Source organism: Ambystoma mexicanum, chromosome 4q, assembly GCF_040938575.1.
Source record: "Ambystoma mexicanum isolate Mex_15411 chromosome 4q, UKY_AmexF1_1, whole genome shotgun sequence".
In the NCBI taxonomy this organism is placed as follows: domain Eukaryota; kingdom Metazoa; phylum Chordata; class Amphibia; order Caudata; family Ambystomatidae; genus Ambystoma; species Ambystoma mexicanum.
This window is the reverse complement of record NC_090928.1, coordinates 717,648,018-717,674,030: the sequence shown is the minus strand read 5'-3', so window position 1 is coordinate 717,674,030 and position 26,013 is coordinate 717,648,018. Positions and strand designations below refer to the sequence as shown.

At 43.5% G+C, this 26,013-nt stretch overlaps 1 protein-coding gene across 4 annotated transcripts in view; it reads right to left on the bottom strand.

The window, feature by feature from the left end:
• Nucleotides 1-26,013, bottom strand: part of PLCB4 (phospholipase C beta 4) — a 1,535,154-nt gene that overhangs the window by 709,919 nt on the left and 799,222 nt on the right. For all 4 annotated transcript variants that reach the window (XM_069608295.1, XM_069608297.1, XM_069608296.1 and 1 more), the window contains exon 4: nt 14,311-14,409. In XM_069608295.1, the coding sequence (XP_069464396.1) occupies nt 14,311-14,394 (84 nt within the window). In that variant the 5' untranslated portion in view covers nt 14,395-14,409. The remainder of the gene's footprint in view (nt 1-14,310; nt 14,410-26,013) is intronic.

Below are 26,013 nucleotides of genomic sequence, written 5' to 3'. Positions count from 1 at the left end.
TGGATGGCAGAAGCTAAGTGGTAGCACAGTTTCCACTATAGCATAAGGGACCAGGAAGAGCGCAGTACATACCATCGACACATATGGACACTATGGATAAAAACAACCTTATAAAGTACTTGCGTCCCTGGGGCCGATAAGTGGATATACGCATTTGAGAAGCATTTGAGAAGCATACAGTGGTACTACCTTGGCTGTAGAGGATTTGAAATGCTTCTTTGTGTCGATTTTGGGAGATCAGGCTGACCACATATGGGCTAAAGAAGGGTATCCGGGTGTGAATTTGGGTGATGATAGCCACGATGGGGCACATTTTAATGATGTCAGTTCTCAAATTTGAGCAGCACTACGGCATGCATACTCAGATACACCCGATCTCCAGTGGAACATACAAGGAACAATGTGTGATGATGACGACCCTGCCCAATATACATTGCATGTACAAGAGATGTGGCAGGCAGAGATGGGAGATTCGTGGGATCGAACAATTCAATTCTTCTGTTTCATGGTCAAAAGAGGTCTCCCAAAGGAGGTACAGAAGGCGCTTGATAAGATAGTGGGGATTGAGCTGAAGAGTTGGGCGGACATTCTATCTATTATTATCCATCATTGTAAATGGTTGAAAAAAAAAAGAAGGAAATGCAAGTCAGAGGAAGCACAACTGGTTCAAAAGTAGTTAGCAAAGGTTGTGTTGGAAGGGGCTGTAGTGACAGTGCAGACAGAAGGGTCGACTGATTTCAGGGCAATTCAGGCTCATGTGCACGTGGCACCTGTACCTGCATGGGGAGGAGAAAACGAGTAGGAAGATGGCTATCAGCCTCAGTAACAAGGAGGGTTTCCAGGGGGATTTCAGCAGGGAAGATGGGGGTTTTCATTTGTCCGAGGGGAATAAGGGGGGGATGGAGGGAGAGGAGGAGGAGCAGGTCAATGTTGGACCTGTGGGCCAATGGATCATTTTTTGAGGGAATGTAGGAGTAGACAAGCATATGTGTATCCTCAACAACAGATGTATACATACTCTCAGGGAGGCCCAGTCACGTACCCCCAGCCATATGAACAGTTACTTCTGGCTGCCCCTTATGAAGCGCTGGTGCCTGTGGCCCCACCTGCTTCCCTGCCATGCTTCCCCAGGTACCAGCCCTGGGTTCTAGTAATGCACCAACTTATGGAGTACATCCAGGGCAACAAAAGAGCCCTCATATTCTGAACAATACTACTGTTCCAGTGACACATTATCAGGGGGCCACAGTTGTTTGGAGGGATCCCATTAGTTTTTCCAGGGATGAATACATATCCAGACTAGGACAGCCCGCAGAGAGCCTTAGCGTACCCAGTCCTATTGGTCACTGCCAACCCAGAAGAGGAACCTTTGGTGGGCATGGAGATAGAAAATAAACCATTAATTTTCATGGTAGATACAGGTGCGACCAAATCGTGTATCAGTGAGTGAGAATTCCCTTGATCAGGCGAGGTCATGGAAACGCAGGACTTTTCTGGGGCAGTTCAATAAGGTCTTTTCATGAAGAAATTACCTATCAAGATAGGGGGTAGAGAGGTGTGGGCCGCTTGTTGTATTGCACTGCAATTCCGATTAACCTGTTGGAGAGAGACATTTTGAGTAAGTTCAACATGACCATCTTGTTTACAGAATGGGGTGTGGTCTGTTCAGCACCTGGCATGTGTGCCATATGGGTAATGTTGACCTTACATGCGTTAGCCATTGAATGTGAAAGGAATACCAGTGGCCCCAAATGTGTTCTTATACACCATTACGATATCGCTTAGTGCAATACCACAGGTGGCAAACACTTATTGGCGAGTACCATCTGAGTTCCTTTTCAGGCCTACCCAGCCCCAGGAGGTTGTTGCAGGAACTATCATTGAACTGGACATAGATTACATTCTAGTGGAAGAAGTCAGAATTGTGTTTATAGCAGATGATTCAAACAAAGGGCAGTGGCATACAGTTTTGTGTATTGACCCAACCATCCCTATGAAAAATTTCTCAGATGAGGACTGATTTGAGAATATAGAAAATAAAGAGGAAACAATATTGAAGGTGTGCATCACCTGTGAGATAATCATACAGTACTTATCCTATGTTACTGGTAGGGAATGCTCCCTCTTTTGCTTCTACAGATTTGTCTCAAGTACCTGACAAGTTATGGACAGGTAATCCACATCATGTGGGGCTCTTACGAAGTGTTGCACCAATACATATTACTTTGAAACCTGCCGCAATGTTACCTCAAGGAAAACAATACCCTTTATCAAAGGTATCAGAGGAGGGAATCATGGCCGTCTTGCATCTGGCATAAAAGTACCATCTAACGCTGTGTAATACAGCTATTTACCCAGTGAAAAAAACAAATGGGGCTAATTGGAGATTGATTCAGGATTTACGGCCCCTCAATGACATTGTACAGGTAGAATGGCCAGTGGTTCCAAATCCTGCTACCATACTATGCAATATACCAGTTGAAGTCATCCACTTTACTGTGATAGACTTGAAGAATGCTTTCTTCTCAGTACCCTTGAACCCTGATTCCCAGTATTTAACCATTTTTACATTTGCCGTGAGCCGATCCCAACATAGTAGGCTTCCTCAGGGCTACTGTGTGTTCCCAAGCATTTTTAATAGGGTGTTGCACGAGGATTTGGGCAACATCGTTGTCCCAAGTACTATAATTCAATATGTGTGTGACTTGCTGGTATGTAGCACTACAGAGCATCAGTGCAGAAGGATTCTATTGTACTGTTGAAATTGTTGGCTGACAAGCAGTACAAGGTGGACAGAACAAAACTACAAATTCTGTAAACAATAGGTGGTGTATTTGGGACAGTTGATTTCGGTGAATGGTAAAAAAAGTAACCCCAGAGCGAGTGGCAGCAGTGCACGCTACCAGTGACAGTTAAGAATATGCAAACATTTCTTGGTTTATGTAATTATTGTAGGGTGTAGATCTTTGAGTAAATGTCATATACCAAATGATTTGTTCAGGCCCTCAAGGGAGCACAACAGACAAAAAATACTATTATCTGGACTGATGAAATTATTATAAAATTTCAGGAATTAAATTATGTCATTTCTACTGTCCCTGTCCTGGCCACACCTGATCATACCAAAGAGTTTTACCTTTTCTGGCATTCTGATTGGCAGATGGTGACGGCCGTATTGACACAGCAGAGTACAATGGGTCATAAACACTTGGTCTATTACAGTGTCATATTGGATTATGTCATGCAAGGACAGTTTCCGTGCAAAAAGGAGTGGGCTGCTGCTGCCTTAACTATTGAGAAATCTGCAACCATTGTCATGGGGTGTTCATCAACGTACGTGGAAAACACAAATGTTTGCAATATTAGTGAGATTTAAGTCCACCTTGACCACTCATGGCTTCCGCATATGAAGCAATTCTTTCATGCCAATCCATTCATATTGTTCACTGTAAAACAGTGAATCCAGGTATCTTTTTGACTGAGCCTATTATTAATGATGATGTGGTGCATGACTGTACTACATATGAGGGCCCAGAGGATGGCATTCCCAAGGTGAGTGAATATGCATTGGAGGATGGTGAAGTGTTTTTTGTTGATGTGTCATCCACTATTGATCAAGAGACTGGTTAAAGACATACAGGAGAAGCGGTGGTGCGTTTGGTGGATGGAGAATATTAATTTGTTCTTGCCTAGAGGCTTCCTGCAGAATGAACTGCTGTCAGTGAAACACTTGAGGCAGCATAAGGGTGCTGAGTAACAATTTATTCTGACTCAGCATACATCACAACGACTGTTGATTCAGGATTGTCAGTGTTATTAGATAGACTAACTGCAGCTCTTTCCAAGCCATCGCTTGCTGCAGTAGTTAAATGCTCCATATATATAATACAAAAGGAAAAGCTCTGAATCTAGTAGTAAATGGAGAAACATGCAAACCCAAGAAGGAATTGCTCCCATTACAAATTGTTATGCAAACTGAGTCAAAGTAATTCAGATTTTAGAATGCAGGGTGGAAATAAATCCAATTATTTAAGTATTATGTGGTCAAATGCCCTGCCCATACGAGTGGTTTACATTTTGTTTCTCTCTGCAACCAAGCGGCAGACACAGCGGCCAAATAGGCTGCATATTTGCCACTCCAAGACATTACTGAACATCCTGTTCCTGTGACCATGCAGCTGCAGTTGCAAGTTTCAAATACAGCCCTTTGTGTGGCAGAAATTATTGAGATTCAAGGACAAGTGCCAGAGTGAGAAGTTGGTATGACAAAGGAAAGGGTGTGCACATTCTCTAAATGATTTGGTATGGAGACAAACAAGTTCAGGGAAGGTAGTCATGCCTCAAGCGTTGGCTATGGTGGCATTTGATCAACTTCACTACCCTTTCTATTTATCCAAACAGCAAATTGCAGCAGATCTCCAAGAGGATTGGCATGTTCCCAACATTAAGGAATCATTATCAGTGTTTACATCTAATTGTGTAGTGCGCTAGACATACAATACAGGGCAAACATTAAAGATGCTGAGGGGTACCCTGCCACACCTAATTTGTCCATTCTGTGATTTACACATAGAGGGCACCAACTTTTTCAATGAGTTGTACAATGAGAGTGCAACTCTTTTGGGAATAAAGCACAAACTGTGTTCCATTTACCACCCTCAAGTGAACAGGGTTGTAGAAAGGATGAATCTATTGCTTGAGACTAAATCATCAAAGTTCTGTGCAACACTGAAAAGGAACCGGGTGCAGTGTCTCCTGTTGGCCTTGTTCAGTTTGAGGACTCAGTCCTGTAAGGACCACCACCTCTCCCCTCACAAAATAGTGATGGGGAGACGTATGCACATGTCACTATCCCCTGTGTGTAGTGCTTCAGGTGCTCACAGGGCTGCATTGATTCTGGGGGATGAATTCGATATGTTTTTAACTCAGTGAACAATGTCTATTAAATACTTTTCTCAATGGATTGCTCTATGACAATCGGAAGAGACAGATACCAGCTCTGCACCAGAATCTGTGAGTTTGCCACCATTGCAATTGTTTCCTAATGATAAAATCTATTTAAAAACATTGTTAGATGGTGGTGCGACACGACCCTTTCACATTGGTGTATGCTACTCCCCTTGCTGTTAAAGTAAACTAATTGAGATATTAGGTGCATTTGTCTGAGGTTAGTATAGCACCCCCAACGTTACCACCAAGCATTCTATCAGAGTGTTTTTAAATTCAGGTGTATTGTGTTGAGATTTGGGTTCAGGTGATTATTTTAGTGGTCCCTATGTGGAGTTTTATGTATCTTCTTTTTCCTCTTTCTTTTGAATTATTTGGACCTCTTGTATATACAAATAAGTATGTTTTTTAATGGTTTTAAAATTATGTGTTCACAACAAAGTTGTACTATGATATTGCTTCCACTATTGTGTGGTTTTGTGTTTGGTCTATTTTTATATTTGTCAAGTGAAGTTATATGGGTAGGACATATAAATGGGGTTTGAGGGTGTAGTATTTTAAACGGATGCACACAGGATATACATGCTACATTTTTGGATAAACAGTTTGAAGCCACAACACCAAATGATGAATATTTAACTACAGTGGTCACTTTTAAACTGATGAAAATACGCAATACTCTCATATGGAATTTAAGAATGCAAGTGAGGAGGGGGTCAGAGGAAGGAAAGGAATATGATGAATACAAAGGTGTAGTGTTTGATACAATGTCTAATGTGCGCCACGCAGAATTTAATAACATGTGGTATAGTTACATGAACTCAGTAGGGAAACAGAGGTACAACTGGAGTTATGTCTGCTCCCTCATCCCCCATGCATCTGAGGCACCCAAAATGTTAGTACCCCAAGAAATATAGCCCTTAGAGACCCAGTGCTTAGTGCACTTAGCGTTGTGTTGGGTTCACAGTTTATTTCAAGGGCCCAAGGTACAAGTGGTGTTAATGACAGAGATGGAGAGAAATGTGCCCCTCAATGCAAGTCATGGCCCATGTTAAAACTGGAAGGAGTGCTGTTCATATCAAACAGATGGCAGAAAGCAGTGGGGAGCTGTGCAGCAGGGGGTGGCAGGATTTGGAGAACAAGTTATAGGGAACTGTTTTTCTATAAGGACTGCATATATACCTAAATTAACATGTATTGAAGCATGAGAGACTTCAATAAAAGTATGTGGCCAACAAGCATACCTGCATCTTCCACCTTCTTGGTGAGATACGTGTGCACTAACAACTTTGCATTCAACTATCCCGGTGGTACCAGATGTACGCTTGATAATAGCATCTAAACATGAAGTGTTGCATTCTATTTCACCCTCTATCCAACTACCCCCCCCCACCCCAATGAAGAAGAAGAGGCAGTCAGTGAAGTTGAGAAAGAGAAGATCAAACTATTTGTCAGAAGAATCGTCCAAGCTCCTCAAAGCAATTCCAGACAAATATCGGCTGTACACTAAAACGGAAGTCTTTTTTGCGTCGCTCTTGACTCGAGGAATACAGGCTGCCACAAATGCCAAGTGGTTTCAGATTGTTCTCTGGGAAGTGATTCATTTGGCAAATGATACAGAACAAGGACTCAATGCTATCAAGAGTGACCTGAGGGTGATCTGGTTAAAGAGGCTTCAGAACCAGTAAATCTTGGATCTCCTGACGGTGATGGAATGGGACATGTCCAAAAAGATTGGGTTGTCTTGCTGCATGTACACATCGCCAAAAGATGTGGGGAAAAGATCATTGACCTACATCCTTGAGGCCTTGCATGAGTTAAAGACTGGCATGGAGAGTGAAGAAGGTGTCCAGAGCGAAGATTGGTTTGATACACTGTTTTCTTGGGTGCCACCCTGGCTTGGGGCGCTGGTGAAGATATTGGGTCCGATCGTGATGTTGCTCCTATTGATGTTGTTCTGCATGTGCTAGGTGATGTTTCGATGTTATGCAAAGAGTATTCCAAACAGTGCAAGAATGATGGGTACTATTGGGAGAGGAATGACTCTCTCAGGTACAAAGGATGGGCATGTTCAAACTGAGCATCCAAATAAGCCCCATATGGTTAGATAGAGCAACCTATCCATCCCCCAGGGACATTAATATCGACCCCACCATATGCGGAGAATTAAACAGAACACAGGTGATGGGGATTGTATACATCTCATATGTACCCCAGAGAAATATGCACGGGATGGAGGCAGTTTGTGTCATGTGTGTAGGGCATGGGTGCCTAAAGATGAAGTGGATAGAGAGGGAGAAAGGGAAAAGTTAGTTAATGATGGATTAACTAAAGGAGGAATTTTGGGATGCATGTGCAGATTGTGCCCCGTCCAGACGATTTAGATCACAAAAAATATATGAAAACATGGAGAATAGGTACAGGTCAGCAAAGGGGGCCGGGGGAGCACTTCATGGGCAGGAATAACTGGTAGGAGCGGGGAATCACAAATGGGGGAACTAACCAGTGGTTTTTATAATGGAATTATGTAAGATACATAATATACATACATAAATGTTAATTACAACATAGAGTAGGATTGCCTTAGGAGTAGGTGTGGATCTTTGCAGGCCGTGTTGAAAACACAGACCAACAAGGCCTCATCTTCTGTTTGACCATTACATTTTTAATTCACAGGCACAGCAAGGAACATGCACGTACACCTACACCAGATTGGCGTTTGAGCAATTAGTCAGGAATGTGTGTAGCTGATCAGGTGCAGGGCTGTGGCTTGGCACAAAGGTCATATACTTGGGAAGTGAGGCAGAGGTCCTGTTGTGCCAAAATATGTACTAACGTTTAAGACACTAGTGCCCTGAATAATGGTCATTCTATATGAACTACCAGATGTGAAGGGAAATAGGCCCTAAATCCTTGGTGAACTGGATTGATTGGTGGGACACTAGGTTTTCTCTTGGGGAGTAGAACTGATAAAGGGGAAAGCGGAGAACACCATGATCTATTTTTTGTGCCAAGAAGAGCCAAGAATGATGCCATACTGTGGGGAGGGCATGATGGGGGTGCCAACATGTCTGGAATGAGAAAAAGGACTGCTTTGTTTGTCAGGACCGGACTGACTTTAAAGTCCATTGCTGAATTCATGTTGATAACCAGGTGCACATCACGTGGTTAGGATGGAAGGTAGGATGGTGCCAGTTGAAAGTAATCAATTATTCTTTTACATTTCCAGCTGGTCAAGGACGTTACCCACTTGTGATGAAGATGGACGAAAAGACAGCGGAATCAGTTGGAAGAGGGGCTATATGTAATCATTAGCATGTATATAGGTTGTAGCCAATGTGGGTGGGGGATTAATACTGTCTATCGAGTGCGTCATATGTGACGATTCTTGTGTTTATAACCCGAGTCTTGTATGGAGGACAAGAGAGCTCTGTGGCAGTGGATTTATAATACCATTGTCAACATTTTTCTTTTGTCTACAAATAAAGCTCTTGTCTTTCTCGAAAAAGGGTGCACCTAGCCTTTTTCCCTAGTGGTTTGTATTTTCTTGTTCTGATCGCTGGGGAGTTAACCTACAACACCAAAACCTTTCTCTGCATTTTATGTCAAATCTAGCTGTTATTCCAAAGTTCAGACATAACTAGAAGTGGTGAACATTATGAGGAGACTGTTAAAGAGAAGAGTTTGACAAGATAATTGTGTCTTCATTTTGGTGTCTTGATTTCAGTGGCAGAGGTGGGTTGGAATTTAGTTCTCCTGTTCAGTGTCTGTGATGGTGGGGAAAGTCTTTTTTAGAAGGATACAGAGGAAAAGACTCGGACAATGTGGTAGGTGAGCAGTGGCAGCTCGTTCCATAATGGGTGAGGCGGCACGGACTCACCAGTATCCTTTTCCATTATAGAGCAGCTTAACCAGTTAATTGTAAACACTTTGTGCTCCCAAGCTGCATGCCTTGGCTGGCTTATGCTGACAAAGGGAAACATGGTTTCCCTTTGACAGTTTCTGTTCCGCAGCATGCATGTCCATTGGACCATGCACAACCGGGGGCATTTTGCTTCTCCAGCTCTGCATATCCCATTGGGGATGTGTACTGTATAAACTGCACCTCTGAATGTCCATAGCGGGTGCTCCTGTGCCTCCCCTTACATTCAGACAGTTTTGGTAGTGTGTCAGAAGCTCTCCAGCTCCTGCTCTTCGTTTCCTGGTTCCTGTTCGTTTGAATGGAAGCGAGAGTGATTTTGACATAGTCCCTGAGAGACGTCGCGGAGAGGAGTTTACCATACTGGAGTTGAACTTAAGAAAACATTATTTTGTATGCCTGTGTGTGTAAATGAATGAGTGAGTGTTGATGCATGGATGGGTGCTGAGTGCACTTATAAATGAGTGTGTATGGGGACACCAGTAAATGTTGTGCAAATGAGAGAGTGAATGTTGCATTAATGTGTGTTTGTGGCGAGAACTGGCAGCTGATTTGAGGAGTTGGAGGTGGGCTTGGGAGGATGCATGTATCATGGGCATGATAAGTGGTATTATGTGGCTAGACTGACATTTTAGTGCAGCCAATGTAGCAATTTGGCATCATATTTTTACTGGGCATCTATAATAAAGCAAGCATGGTAAGTGTTATTACGTGACTAGACTGTTGTTTTGGTGCAGCCAGTTTAGACATGTCTTCATTTTGTGGCATGGCATTTTGAATGGCAAAGCCAACAGGAGTATGGTTTTACGTGGGGACACCTCAATATATTGGCAGAACCAGTGTGGACATGATTTCTTATGGCATCATTTGCTTTTATTTGGCACTAGACCATAAACATCACAAAAGAAAATTACAGCATAGCTATAAAATGATATACATTATTACACATTGTAAACCAATGGATGGAAATATTAAAAATGAAAAAAACAGTACCGTTCATCATTTCATAGATTCTTTGGGCTAAAAGCATAGAACATGCATACAATTCTGGTGGAAGAGAATTCTTGCAGCACTCCATCACCATTACAACAATGAATAACTAACATACATCTCCTCTATAAATATGAAAGGACATTGCTGGTCCATTTAGTCACTTTCTATTTCCGAAGCCTTAAGAACCAAACCTGGTGGATGAATGGATCTATCCGATAGACATTGTTTATATCATCCATGCGTTTGCACAACACCCTGACTGGCATTATGGGCCTCATTATGAGTATGGCTGTGAGTGGTAAACTTGCCAGTGGCTCCCTTCCCACCTATTTTAACACTAAGCGTAATTATAAGGTCGAGTCTTGAGTGGAGGATTTACCTCCAGGAAAATCCTGAAGGTAAAGTCTGCACTCACCGCTGAAAAACCAGCAGAAATGATGGTGAATTACACTGCCACTTGTAATCCAGCGGTAATTCTGCAGATGAAGTGGCAGTAACATTCATTCAATTGGGCGATATTCCACTGCTATGTTTTAAATGGGAATACTGGGATATTTTGGAGCAGCAAGCATGGAAATGTATAGGCACCACCAGTGTGAACATGTTTTTTTTACTGGCATATATTGTGGGTTAAGACACCAAGAAAACGAGAAATGCGTCTGTGCACTGTTGGTGATTTGCATCTACTGGTTGTTTTCATGAGTTAATCAACAAAACTAATTGCAAACTATCTGGGTATTTACAAATGACAAAAAATGCACAATTTTAACCATTTCAACCATTTTAATCTTTTAAAAGATGTTCTCGGAGGGCGTGGGGGAGACCCCCTTGAACTCTCCATGGCTGGTTACAGCACCTGCGCTATGCTCAGTCTCTCTGGCATATTTGGGGAAATATTGGTGCCACTCCAGTCAAACCATGCACCAGCTGCCACCGAAGGTGGCGAGAAAGGGGTTTTAGCTGTTCGTTATGCATTGGCTTTGCTCCAAGTTTGATGGAATTGGCTGTTCTTCTTCACCATGGCTGACAGCCCTCACTTGGCTCTCTTTACAGTATCTTCTGAATTAGAGATTAATCAGTTGGTTCATCAGGACCATTCCGAACACTGGGGCCTCTGATGTAAGGGCTTAACCCTAAGCTTTTGGTCAATGAAACATTTGCTTACGGATTATTGGCCACTTGGAAGAGTGCCAGACTCTAGTGGGAGCACACTGAGGAGCCGATTTCTGCATGAATTCTCAGCCCTTTCTCCCGAATGACATTTTGCATCATGCATAAAAAGGCCACAACTCAATGAATATTTTGTATCGAACATGGGAGTAAGGGCTTGATTCATGGAATTTTTTGAACAATGCAAAGTGACATTTCACTGGTGAAAAGTCACTTTGCACTTTCAACAAACACCCTGACTCATGGAGCCGTGGAAAGTGTCTTTTTGACGTGCAAAGTGACTTTGCATGGACAAAATACACTTTGCTCCATGAATCAGGGTGTTTGTTGGCAGTGCAAAGTCACTTTTCACCAGTGAAAAGCCAGTTTTCTCCGTGCAAAAAATCCCATGAATCAGACCCTAAATATCTTCAGGTTTGATTCATTACATGGGCTGAATTGATTTCCTCAGTAGGATACCAGCATTAGGGTTTGGCTACTCACCAGTAGTTACTGCACCTGATCAGGAGGAGAGTGGAAAAGGGACTGACGGGCACATTCTAGGACCTTCTCAACATAAAGTTGGTTAAAGCACACAAGTATTTAACTGCAGTTTAATTTACTCACCCTACATATAATGCAGAGCAATTGTAAGTATAGCACCCAATTATACGCATATAACATGTGACGTATGCATGGAATTATTTCAGTACAGGTAAGGGAGTCTTTTTCAAAATGATCAGTCCACGAGAAAACAGAGTTTGGTGTCCAGTGTGGAGGAGATTGTTGTAATACGGTCCTATTTGTTCTTTTCATGGGGATTTCTTTGGAGCAAGCGACATCACACATCTCCCTTTTCGAATGATGCTGTCTCCTCTCTTTGTGCAATTGCGTTTTCCCCCTCGCATGCCCCTGTCTGGCGGCCATGGCCCCGTCTTCCCCTCAAACTATCGGCACTCTCCTCCCACCACATCCCACCTCTCCCCTTTTCCCCCTCTCCCACGTGCTACCGGAATCACCATTCTACCTCTCCCCCAGCCCCAACCCCTCTGTGACGCCACCCTGCATTCCCCTACTCTTCTGCTTATTACCGCAAACGCATTCTGCCGTTCCCACTTTTGCCTCTGTGCAGTCTCCCTCAAGACTCACAATCCTTGGGCACGACCAATGAGGACCCCGATAATCCTCGCATGGGTTGCCTTTTCACAGCATGTGTCCATGAAGGACAGTCGGTCCCAGTGCTTTAAGTGGGGTAAGAAATTGAGGGGGGGCCCTCGTTTGGAGGCGTGGCCTCCATTGTGGGCGTGGCCTAAAAGTGCACAAATCATAGTAAGGTGCGCAAACAAATATATAAATGTATTTGAGCATTTATATATTTGTTTGCGTACTACTATGGTTTGTGTATTTTTCAAGCCTTCTTTTATATTCATAGCAATGTTACATATTTCTATGTTTATAAAAGGTGGCTTGAAAGTGCACACACCATAGTAAGTTACGCACACTTGTGTGCTTACCTTACTATGGTTTGTGTACTATTCAAGCTGCCTTTTATAAACATAGACATTTGTAACATATGTCTATGTTTATAAAAGACGTCTTGAAACGTAGGCATCTTTCATAAAGCGTTGAGGACGGACAAAACCCAAGGTGGCTTTGTCCGTCGACAAAGCTTTATAAAAGTTGCTTTGAATTGTGTACGATTCAAGCCATCTGTTATAAACATAGAAATATTTCTACGTGTATAAAAGATGGCTTAAACGTACACAGTTGAAGGCATCTTTTATAAAGCCTTGCCAAAGGAGAAAGGCGCCTCGTGCTCAGTGATCTCTGCTCAGAGCACTGACCCCGAGGCGTCTTTCACTCTCTGCGAACCCGCGGGCTCCGTGATCTAATCTACATATTAGATCATGGAGCCCGCGGGTTCGCTGAGGGTCAGTGACCTGGCGAGGGGAACTAAGGGACTGTAGCTTCCTCTGATGGCCCCTCAGATGAGGGGTCATCAGAGAAAGTTACAGAGACTGACGGAAGTGCCAGCCAGTCACAGCGACGCTGTGGCTGGCTGGCACTTCTGTCAGCTTGCCTGACGTTTAAATGGCGGGCGCATCTCTCGTTGTGGCTGCGGCCGCGGCGGGATAATGCGTCCTGCCATGGCGTGGTGGGGCTGGGGGGCCCCGGGAGGGCCCCGGCTCAGCCTCACTTTTTGGAGACTGCCGGGGCCCGGCCCCGGCAGGCCCCGGCCCACTTAAAGCACTGGTCGGTCCATACGTTTTCTTGCCACAGTTGATACGTTTGAAAGAGACGCAAAGGAGGCCTCGAGCACGAAAGACTGTGGACAGAAGGGCACTTGTTGCTTGAAGCCACATAGTAGGTGGGCTTTGTCATTGCTCGAGATCACATGATCCCAGAGACAGTTACCTTAGTCAACATTGACAAAAGAGAGCACTCGACAGAGTCAGAAAATGTTATGACCACCAAAGTTATAACCTTGACCTTATCTAGAGTCAGTGGTACTGAGTCACACACGATTTGGTTAATTTGCATGCGCCACTTCCACACACATGAGAAACACATCCATGCTTTCTATGTTGGACATGCAGAATTGCACTGTGCCGCAGGAGTGGCTGAGGCACTGCAAAGTGCATCCTGCGTCAGAAAGGGATGCACTGCGTGGGATCCTACGGCCGTCTCCGCCGCCGTAAGATTCGCAGAGGGGACAGTACAAGCCTGAAACTCATTCCAGCATCCACATGGAAAGTAACATGATTGGCCTGACTGCTTGTTTACATCCTAACTCCCCACCCACATGGGTTTAGTTACCCAATACACATAGATAGGTCTTGGGAACGCACCCACCACTTATTCATAGATTGTCAGCCCATACCGCGTCTTGCACGCATGTCCCTGTTGTGAACCTGGCACTTGCATGCAGGCAAATTAAGGCCATACTTTAGGTGCAAAATGCCCCTCAGAGTCTGTCTTCACTTTTTTTGGCAGTAGGGACAGGCCATTTTTGCACTTGTTTGTCTTGTGCTTGTAAGACTGTTAAAAAAAAAAAAAATATATATATATACATATATATATATGTATATATATATATATATATATATATATATATACATATATATATATGTGCATTTTTTAAAAATAATGCAAGTGTTAACGCTGCATCACTATGCTGTCATTACATGCCATCCACAGTATTGTGATTGGTTAGGCCCCATTACTGAAAATACAGTAAATGAGCAGTTCTACGCTCAGTTGACTCGGTTTAGCTCGAAAAAAGCATTTTGATTGGTTCTTACCTCTTCATATCTGTCAAAGAAAGCACCATCTTGCATGAAAGAGGGTACAACCTTCTGCCAATTGAACTCATATTGTTTTGCCATAATTAGATCATATACCTGAAAGAGAAAGCCATATTTATAGTTTAGTAAGGAAAACATGTTTTACTCAATCGTCATTGTTTTATTAGAAAAGCAATACACATACTCCACAGATGGACATGCTTAATCATTACCTCACACTCAACTGATGCAATGTGTTAAAATCATCATTAATGTGGACATCAGAATCAACAAACAGCAAGATGGTCACTTGTCCTTAAAACAATTTAAACAATTTTTTACATTCAAATATGTTTCCACCAAATTGTAACATTCTAGAAGTCTCATAGTACTGAGGGGGAATTAAGGTGCCTGTTGGCTTTTCCAAAGCTGGGCAACCAAAAGGTGAACATCAGGTTGTCAATATCCTTCACTGGGTGCCGCTCCCTCCCCCAGCAGGCAAACGTGGCTTGGGGCCTGTGGATGAGATGAAGTCACATATTGATGGTTGGGTGATGTGACTGGGGTGATTGATCTTAGAGGTTAGCAGCATCACCTGCTCCATGATTCAGGCCCTAGTGCATCCCAGCCTTATTTAGATGATCCCTTCCAGGGACCTCATTTAACTCTGAGCCACAAGAATTGACCAGACTAGGAATGCGGCAAACCACACGAGTAACTCCTTGTGGACGAATTGAAGGCACTCGGGAGATCATGGTACTAGGAAAAGGGAATTCCCTAAGAGGTGGGTCACAAGGTAGTCCTATGGCCAATTACAGGCACCCTCCGGTACCCAGGAACACTTAGAACACTTAGAGCTAGGCAGGAACCCCCTTTTTGCAAGGAGGGAGCCCAACGTGTTTGAAATACCGTTCAGAGCCCAGAATCCCATTCCCCACTAATAAGAAAGTTGCCTATTACAAGCGACTCGATGTTTCCCCCTAGGAGGAGAGACACTCAACAGAAAGGGCATGTTGTCACTAATGTAAAGAAACACAATTCCGGAAAAGAGCAAAGGTTTGATGAACACTCCCCAGCTTTCATCAGTCCTGCTTTCGCAGGTGTCTGTAGAACCCAACATTACAATGAAGTGGACTGGTCTTGGCATATGCACAGGTCCACCATTTTGCTTCATGCGCAGCATAGCAGACCTGCCCTATCAGAGTCCTGAGTGAGAGAAGGCTGAGTAGGTCAGCTCAGATGGCAATAGTAGAGTGCACAAATCATTTGCACACCAGCAATGTCAGTGACCAAGGAGCAATGTGAGAACTGTAGAATGCATCGCTTACTTGCCTCAAGAATAGAGGAGGACTTGATGCTGGTGGTGAATGGTGACCATATCATAACCTAATACAAATCTAAGATGGTGGACACCAATGTAAAAACAATGGCTTGGGGGTATGCAGTGTTTATATCGAAAATGTTATATTGAAAGACACATTTATTGAGTACTTTATAACGAAAAACTGTATACCAAATTTATTTTTGGGTGGGGTAAATGGGTACATGTTTTTGGGAAATGTTTGGGGTGGGTTTTTAATGGTGGTAAACAGGGGTTTGGCGGGGTAACGCCCCCCCCAAAAAAAAACATTTGGTATACATGTTTTCGTTATAAAATACTTGCTATATGTGTGTCTGACTGTAACATTTTCGATATAAAGACATGTAACTGGCTAGGGGAGTTGCACTTCAGCCCACTAGCAACTTGACATCAGATGACACAACTGCAGTGTCACCACAGGCGAGCCAATCACCACACAAGCTCACAGTGTCTAACCACCTGATAATCCTCAAGCAATTAAGCACTATGCAGGATGTTCAGCATCAGCAGAGGGGGTACAGGGGCGACAGTGCAGTACGAGAGTCAGCAGTTGGGTGCGAGTGGTGAAGGACAGTGCATTGCAGAGGTGCTGAGAAGGAAGTCAACGTTCCCCTTATGTGATGTTTAGACCTCTGCAATCATTTGTAAACATTTAATTTGCAAAGCAGAATCCAAAACTGAACAGTAAAACAAGTCAACATTGCCTTTACCATTCGTTTTGCAGAAAAGTCGACACAACCTGCAAATTATGCTTTGCGGGCAGTGTTTACTAATTGATTGCTATGGAAACCGCCTGTCCTAATCATTAGCTAATTTAAGGCAGATTGCAAAGTAATCCACATTAATTTCAAGCCTGCATAAAAATCTCATGCAGGTGTAAAATGAAGTACTCACACAAGACAGAGAAGGAAAGCAAGGAGGAGGGGTTATCACAGCTCATTGTCCCTTCTCTGCATTGTGTGAGCACATACCTGGGCTGGAGAGGAACATAAAGGCTTAAAAGCTGCACCTTAATTTTGCACCTCCATTTTCTACACCACTCATAATGACCCCCACTGTTCTACAATTGGTTCTGAAAGATGAGTCCACTGCTTACGTTTTGGTAATGTAGCCTTCTGACCTTCTGTACTTTACAATAATTTAAAAGTGTATATACTAAGCACATCATTAGCAATACCATCACCCAGACAATCTGCCTGTGCTCATTTAATAAATGACTTACGTTCCACTAGATTTAAACATTGTGCAGATGTTTTTTAAAGGTTCAACCAATAACCAGACAGTCACAGTGTTTGTTGGTGGCGGCAGGTCGCCCTACGCCTCTAAATTTTGACTCTGATTATATATGTGATTTGTCAGAATATGAACTATATACAGCACAATAGAGTCATTAACAAATAAGTCTGGAAGTGGTCCATTTGTTTGTAGTTTATTATCGAGTACCAGCTGACACGTGTTTCGACACTTGGTTGTTTTCAAGGCTAGTGACAAAAGATCGTATTCCTTCAGTCCAGTTCAATGCGCTTTATTCTATCACAGTGGTAAGTGTTCCAAAAAATAAACCTCCTTAAGATATCTTCTTATGCCTTTATATCTTTAAAGAATTCAGTTGTATCCTGATGTGCAGAACATGCGTGTGGCACCCAGGAGAGTGCCCGTTTACTTTGGGATCATGTTCAAAAGGATTCATATAATAAATAATAATAGAAACTGGATAGTTCTTGGGCAAAGACAAGATAGGTTCAGTGGTACACCGTTGGTAAATCCGGGAGGATACCACCAAACGGTAATACCGTTACCGGCACTTGATCTGCTGGAATTACCAGCAGATCCCAAGTGCTAGTACGGGCAGTTACTCCCCATTCTCAATTCCATGGGGGGAGTTGCCAGTATTACGGGCGCCGGTAATACTGGTGCTGGTAATGCTGACAGTTGTTTGATGGTTGGGTGCTGGAATTACCTCCAGCTACAGGTTGGAAGGAATTCAGGCCACCCCACCACCAAACTCAGAGTATGCCGGTCAGAAAACGTGCATGTGCAACATTCTATGTGTGGTTTAGGGGAATAGCACTGATGTCTATATCTATAGGCCAACCAAGTACAGTGCAGAACATCAGTTTAAGGGAATATGCCTGGTGTCTAAAGCTTGAACATGTATAATATGTTATTTGTGCCTTAGGGAGAGAGCCCTGCATCGGTAGCCTGGACATTTGCAGTGAAGGGCGTGTGATGTAGGGGAGAGCTCTGTATTTTGCATTTATTTAAGAAACAGATGTAATTTCAATCATAAATAACTTACAACATAGGCAACAACAGAGAGCAGAGAACGTCCTAGGAAAGGGGTCTGCAACCTTGCGCTCTCCAGATGTTTTAAACTACAACTCCCATCAACCCTACCCAGTCAATGATGAAAAATGAGTTGTAGTGCACAACCTCTGGAGAGCCACAGGTTGCAGACTCCTGTCCTAGGAGAAGACGCCCTCACAGAAGAGCATTGTTGTATTGAATAATGTACGTCGGTTGGTGAAGTGATAAGGGATAGGAATAGGAACACAAACAAGGGACAGTGACTGGACTACAAGAAACCCATGTTAAACACTGGGAGCCAGGCCAATATTTACATATTTACACATTAAATAGCATAGGCTGTGGGCAGGATGCCGCTGAGGTGGATTGGGCCAGTAGTTGGGATTGGAGGTTGGCGGGGCTTGTGGTGCTCCCTCCATTGCTAGAAGGTGGCGTTTCAGCCCCGTTTTAAAGTATTCCATTGAAGAGATGGTTTTGTTGGCTTGTTGTAGCATTGTAGTGGAGTGGGATAAGCAGGATAAAGGAGAACAAGTGGGAGTAAGCACAGGGTGGGCAGGGGACTGATAGGTCGTGAAAGGTTAAGGAGCAAGGAGTTAGTAGAGAGGAAGAATACAGTCAGATGCATTCCACGAGGTAGTGGGCATCAAGACCATGTATGGATGTATAGATGAGTAGCATGAATGTAAAGAGAGATTTTGAAGGGATAGCCACCCAGCATGTAAACAGAGCAAGATATTAGAGGAGTTCACCAAGACGTAGGCTCATGCAGTGGCCCACTTTGCTAAGCACAAGAGTAGTGATAATGGTTTTAGTTGAGTGGTGTGTGAGGTGTGAGCAGCGTCTTCTAATGTTCAGGAGGAGGAGCCTGGCTGCAGTGGCAGTGGGCATGATGAACTGGTCGAGTTTCACTTTGCTACCAAAGAGAGCCCAGAGCATGCGAGCCAAGGGTGGAGGATGAGGAATGAGGAGGTTGGGGTGAACAAGAGGAGAGAGGGGAGAGTAGGGTTGGCATAGGAGTTATTACTTCTGTTGCAGGAGCAGGCCTTTCATTTCCCCAAATGTAACCTCCATATCTTCAACTCTCCCTTTCTTTTCTGAAAATTGTAGTCCAAAATTTTGTAAAGCTTCTTCGATCAAACAGTCCACAAATATGTGATAATTGTGCTGTACAGTTCGTTTGTTTTTCGATAGTGAAACATCTTTTCACAAATCAAATACACACATCAGCTATGAAATGTAACCGGCAGGTGGCACACTGAATACTTACAAAACATCACATGTGAAAGAATGTGAGAGGGAATGTCTGGCTGGGGGGGGGGTTAAGCAAGAGACTCATTAATTGGCGATAGGTTTAATGGCTGGGACACTGGAGACAATTACTCAGGGTTCAGAATTATCAACATTTTAAATGGCAAACCTATATATATATGTGACCGCCACTGCACCCGTTACATAACATTATCATTCACAAAACATATTTTTGAACCCATTTATACTAAATTGCAGCGGAAGCATTCCTCAATGTTGCCACAAAACCAAAAAAGGGATCATTCAGTTTCATATTTTCAGACACCGCGCAAACATATCTTCCTTGATAGCAGGCCTTCCAACCTCCACCCAGATTACTCCAAAAGTAAGTACATTTGCAGATTAGAAAGAAAGAGAAATACTGTAACTGCACATGCTATTTCACAGAATATGCCCTACTTAAATTAACTGTATCCACACATTAGACTTTTTAACCAACCATAACAGAGGGCCATTGAAGAGCACCAAGTGTCATGTTACACATCTAGCTGATGGATCCAAATAGAGATTCCATTCTGAAATACCTGTTCAGAGTCAGTGCTGAAGCTTACACTTTCATGCACTTCCTTTCCTAGAGTAATGGCATATTACATGCCACTGAGCACCTGGATTCAGGCTCCTCTTCTTGATTCAAAGAGGATCCTCCATGTATCCTCAATCTCATGTAGAGGCCAAGTAGCTTCGATTAGCACCTGGGAATAGTTGCCATCACAGAGGGCACAATACACATTTAGCACACAGGTATTCTGAAGAAGATTGGGGCTAATCTAAATAAAACAAATGAAATGCTTTCCAATTCATGTGTGCCATTAAATCAAAGCCCTATTCGTAACCTGGGCCCAGTTATTTTTTTTTCAATTTTTTTTTTAAATCTGGTCAAAACTGTTCTCTTATTTGATGCTATGCAGCATTTATCAGGCATAGCATCTTCTATGTACATGGCCCATTGGCGCTGTCGGATGGATTAAGCCAATAAACGAGAGTTGTTTGCTAACTTTGGGTGTTCCTGGGAATCTGGAACTGCAGGGAAGCATAGACCTGCAGCTTTCCCCAAAGCATTTTGTGGTGAAAGATTGCTGTGTGGTTCAGGGGGAAGATTAAAGTTGTGGGGAAAAATAACGTGTACTGTGATTTGTATGATTTTGCATGGATATTCTCTGAATTTTAAATATTATTTTTTTCAGTTGTGGGACCATGAGAATTCTGTTCTTTAAAAGTGTAACTGAAAATATAGAACTGATGGTACCCAACGCGAAGCACCTACAAAGGTTGTGTTCTTACCTAATAGTAAAGTCAAGCCAGGCATTCAGGATGGTTTTATTAAAAGATATGAGGTTCTCATCTGATAGTAAAGTCTAGTCAGGCCTTCGGGATCTCTTTAGTAAAGAAATGGTCGAAGTATAGGTGAAGTGCTGCCAAACTGTAGCAGTCTGCAGGTGAGGAGTACTGACCTGTGTTGCTGGACCTCTGTGACTACGAGCAGTGTTCTGTTTTCCTGGAATGCCTATCTAACAGAGTTGCAGGGGCGGGGAATTCAAAGTGGACTCAAAAGCCCCAATGTTCGCAAAGCGCACGCAAAGTGCTGCCAAAGTGTAGCAGTCTGCTATCCGCAGACTGCAGCCCAAGTTGGTTGGAGGCCGCGGCGGGTGTCAGTTGAGGTAAGGAACTGATACTTCAATGGGGGTGGATGGAAAATCTCTGCTGTTGGCAGTGTGCTAACAAGCATGCCATGACATTTATGGGGAAAAACATCTGCTAAGAAAAGGGACTAAAACTAAAAGTGCCATGAATTCGGCTTAAGATGCAGGGACAATTACAACTTTCTTCGAGCCCACGTCCCCCAAAACAGCAGCTTGCAGGAAGGGCGCTGAAACATCGAGGACAAACCAGCCAACAAGATGAACCTGATGTCCGGTGCAGTGATTGACAACAATTCACTGCTATAGCCTACAAAGAGAAGCCACCATGGCGAAACCTGGAGCCCAACATAATTCATCTGCTGTGCCCCACAGCAACTTGCTATGCATGGCTCCAGAATCCAGGGAGCATGAAGTGTCTAAATTGATTGCTTCCCCCAATTTGATATATGGAAGCTCCAAGGACACGGAGACGGCTAGCATTCTTACCTCTACTTGTATTGAGTGTAACAGTGAGTTTAGAGATACCACAGACTCCATTTCCCCTGTGCTAAAAACAGCGGTGAAGGCTTGCTTAGGAATGCAAAGCATTCAACAAGACCACTTCGCAATGCTTCGCAGACTTGAGGGGCTATTGCATAACATCAACGACATAATGCTAAAAGTCCTGCACAGTAAGGAACTTGCAAAAGATCTGAGCACGGTTAAGAGGACGGAGGCTTGTATACCTACTGTGGAGAGTTGGGGGCCTGAATTATGGGCCTGAATTAGGGGCCACAATTACGACCCATGATGGGCAACAGCCCACCGCGGAGCCTGCTGAAGCTTTGCCCAGCGTTATACTAATCACCCCAACACAAGGTTTCGCAGAAATTTGCCAACACATACTCACAGCTAAGCGTGATAGTAATAAGGGAAATAAGAAGAAAAAGGCACCAAACCGAAAGCAATCGAAGAATAAAGGAGCTTGTCAGCGGAAACATCAAGAAGCCCTCACTTGCGATTCATCAATAGTCAAAGGAGACAGCTGTGCTCCTTTTACGAACCGAGCAACAAGGAAGAAATGTAAGAGAAGAAAAAAAGGGGAATAATGGAACCTGGACAACTGGGTAATACAACATGCGAGACAATGGGCCTCATTAGAAGGTTGGAGGTAACCATGCCGCTTTTAGCGGCATGGTTGCCTCCATACCGCAATCCGGGCCCGGGTTCCTCGAATGAGGAATTACCGGGCCATCGCAACCTTGGCAGACCCGGTAATTCCCCGTCCGAGGAACCCGGACCCAGTCCATCCCCATTCCCATTCGAGCCCCCATAGGGCTCAATGGGAATGGGGATGGAGCTAACAACGGGCCCGTTAATGACGGGCCCGTTGTTAGCTCCCTGGTCCCCTCGCGGGACCCGGTAAGGACGCCTGGTTTTTCCAGGCGCCCATTGCGGGTCCCGCGAGGAGACCTCGTAATAGGGCGGAACGGGTTTACCGGCACCGGCACCTTTACCGGTGCCAGTAAACCCATTCCGCCAACCTTATAGTGATGGCCAATGTTACCGAAGAGCATAGCCTGGAATTGAATGACAGCCATTCTCTTACAGACTCGTTCCCGCTGGAGGATGCTCACGAAGGGATAACATGGAGTGTCCTCACAGGGTGGAGGAATCTGCAGCTGCTGTTGCACCATCGGCAAGTTTGTGGAAACAACAACACATGCTAGCACAGAGAGCACCGGAGAAAGCACACCTCGCCGTGCTAAGGCGGATGCATTTATAATTACAGAACAATTTATGTCTAGAGACGCTGGTACCTTGACTTGAGTATGTGGAGCAGTTTACAATGCAGTACCCTAGATCTACTAAAATCTACTGCAAATCCCCACCAATAGCATCATCGATATTACTGCGCATTGACTCTTTCTTGAAATTGGGATATGAGATCGTTCCACAAGATCAAGCATCAGCCAGAGGCTGTGTTGACAGATCTTTTTTGAACATGAGGTGTAATAAGGAAGGCAGGCGAATTACCACTGACAGCAACGAGAATCGCTCAATACCTGTGACCAGTAAGGTATTTGCTAAACTATTACCATTGGAATAGAGGGAGTAGGCCACTAGAAAGAACTTGCTCGATGTATGACAAACAGGTTTCAGGAAGCATTGCTCAACAATCCCTAACATTTTGATTTTGGAAACATAAACATCACGAGCAAAGGCAGGTGTGGGCCCAGCTCTATTTGTGGGATTTATTGACTTTAGTCAGTCCTTCGATGAAGTCAATAGAGACATTTCCTGGGGAAAGCTGAGACTTTGAGAAAGCAATGCAGGCTTGCTAAATATGATCATTCAGCTCCACCACAACACCCAGGTAAGAGTAAGGCTGGATGGGGATGTGCACTTCACCAATCTTGTAGACTGCAAAGTAGGCTTGAAACAGTTTGTTGGCACTGTGGCTAGTCAACCTTTATATTGCCGATATGAAAAGAGCATGCAATAGAACTGGAAGCTTTGCCACCATTTGGGGTGCTAAGCTGTTAAACATGTTGGTTTACACTGATGAGGGTGGCTCTGCAGAGACCTCTAACTGCACTCAGAAAATATGCTAGATTAAATGATCTGGTGATTAAAACTGGGTGGGCCAACACGTGTTTCGACCGATGCAGGTCTTTCTCAAGGCTAAATTGTATCGGGTGCCCCATGATTGTGGGAGGATTGGTCTACTAGTTTGGAGAATCCCAGATGGCAGTCCTGTGCTCTTGTTGGCCATCAGTGTAAAACGGTGACCTGTTTTTATTTGAGTCTAACAATAGCACCCTAATGGGCATGAAGGAGCTGTGTTAAAGGAGCTGGGTTCTCCAAACCAGTAGACCAATCCACCCACCTTTGTGGGCCTCCCAGATACAATTTAGCCTTGATAAGAGACCTGCATGGGTCGAAAGACGTGTTGGCTGACCTACCTTAAACACCAATTAAATCTTCTTTATGAAAATGTGCTCATGTGTTGGAATACTGCTTATGACAAGGATCCCCTTCGTGGCCATGGCATACACATTTTATCTGCTGTGCCCCTTACCCATTCTGCACTGTACTGTTTGAGCTTGGAGGCATGTTTTGGAAGTGTCTTGCATAGGTGCATGAGAGGAGTATCTCCCATAATGACAAGTCTCAATCGACTGTCACTATTTACCACATTGTTAAATAAACCTTTTATTTTAACTTAAATCACCACTTTTAACGCTTAAAAACAACAAATATGTGCAAGCACCATCAATCGCTGCTCAATCCTCTTATTTCAATTACCTATCTATTCTTTCGATTGGCGCCAATCCTTTTGCTACACTTTTCAATGTTATTTTTCAACTTTTCACAATTCTATTGGTCCTCGATATTTAATTATATTATAAAAGACTGTGATCACTCTTCTCTCGCCTTTATATTACCCCGTAGAGGGTTTGAGACATCACCTTACATGTTGACCTTCTATACCACCAAAATACCTTCAGGTGAATGACTGTGCTTTACAAAACTCTCATACATTAGAACCCTGAAGGGTTGCTCTGGCCAATCAGAAATCTCAGAACATAGGATGTATTCTCTGGAAAAAGCCCAAGTTAAGAGCTGCTGGAGGGCTGCTAGCCAGCACCCCTTCCCTTCCCTGCCGCTCCTTCCTTTCCTCCCCACTCACCTTGTGTAGTTTCCTATGCGGGTAAAAAGGGTGTTTCATTTATTTTAAAAAAGAAATTGACCTTGCAGCGCAGTGATGAACCATAGTATATAAAGTCTGTTTTCTTGTTGATGATGTCACAGGCATCAAAATAGAAAATGGACTTCAGAAACTACAGCACAGCACTGCAAGGTAAGTTTCTTAAAAAAATAAAAAAAATATACACCTTAAGCACTTGTGTAGGAAAGTACACGTGGCGTTAATGGCGATATAACCTGATGCAGCTGGGCCAACCCTGCCGGTGATGGGTTAAGGGACCCTTGCTTCGCTCGGGCCATTAACTTGGGTGGTGGGCTATTACCAGCAGTGTCTTCCCACCACCGGAGGTTATATCGCCTTAATGCAATACAATATCTTAACTTTCATAAATATGAGTTTAGTGGAATTCATCAACCATTTCATGTACATAATCTTTGGGAAATTAAAATGACTGTGAGGTAGTCACTTGAATAGTAAGACTAGAAGAATAAATACAGTCTTTCCATGTCCTTACTGAGTTTTCACAATGCACAATATAGCTATTTACTGACAGAGGCTAAAATTAATGGCTACATATGGTAACAGAACCTCTCCCTACAATCATCCGGGCCAAGATCAGGGACCAACGCTGCAGCAGTAGCTTGAGTATAGAAAGAAGAGTCAAAAAGAACAAAAGGAGAAATAATAATCACAGAAAGCTTTAACTAAATACATCCTATAGACTGGTTGTGGAAAAAGAGCAAGTATGAGCAAAAAAAACGAACCATAACATTTATATTATCGGATCCTATAAGAAAGGTTCTTTCTAAGGGCCCATTAAATTGTATGGCGATGGAAAAATAAAAAATACATCTTTACTTTTCTTATTTGCAGTAGTGGGATCGGTATCAGGTAATAATATCACCATATATATGGTCGCCGTAAATAATATCGCCGGGAAAATGTCGTAGCGATATTATTTGGGTGACCATATATATGGGGATAGGCGCAAAAAAAAAGAAAATTAAAAATTAAAAAAAAAAAGGAAAAAAACAAAGTTTGGGGGTTGCGGGGGTGTCCCCCGCATGTTCCATGCAATAGTGTCGCCACAAAAAACGGCCATTTTTCGGCGATATTCTTGCATGGCGAGATTTTTGTGGCAACATTATTACGTGGAACTGTGGGATCGAGGGGCAAGCTGGGACATGCCCTCAAAGAGGTATGCATAGTTTCACTTGAAAACAGTTATTTTCAAATGTACGTGAGATTCTGAGGATTGGTCAATTGGACAGGACCAGGCTGCAGTTGGTGTCCACAGAGAGCTTGCCGCCTCAGACTGGCCTGACAGGTGCTCGCGGTGGAGGAATTTCACAGTGACGAAAATGGCTTCATGTTGAAGAAAGTGTTAACATAACTGAAGCAGGCTATGTGCATCT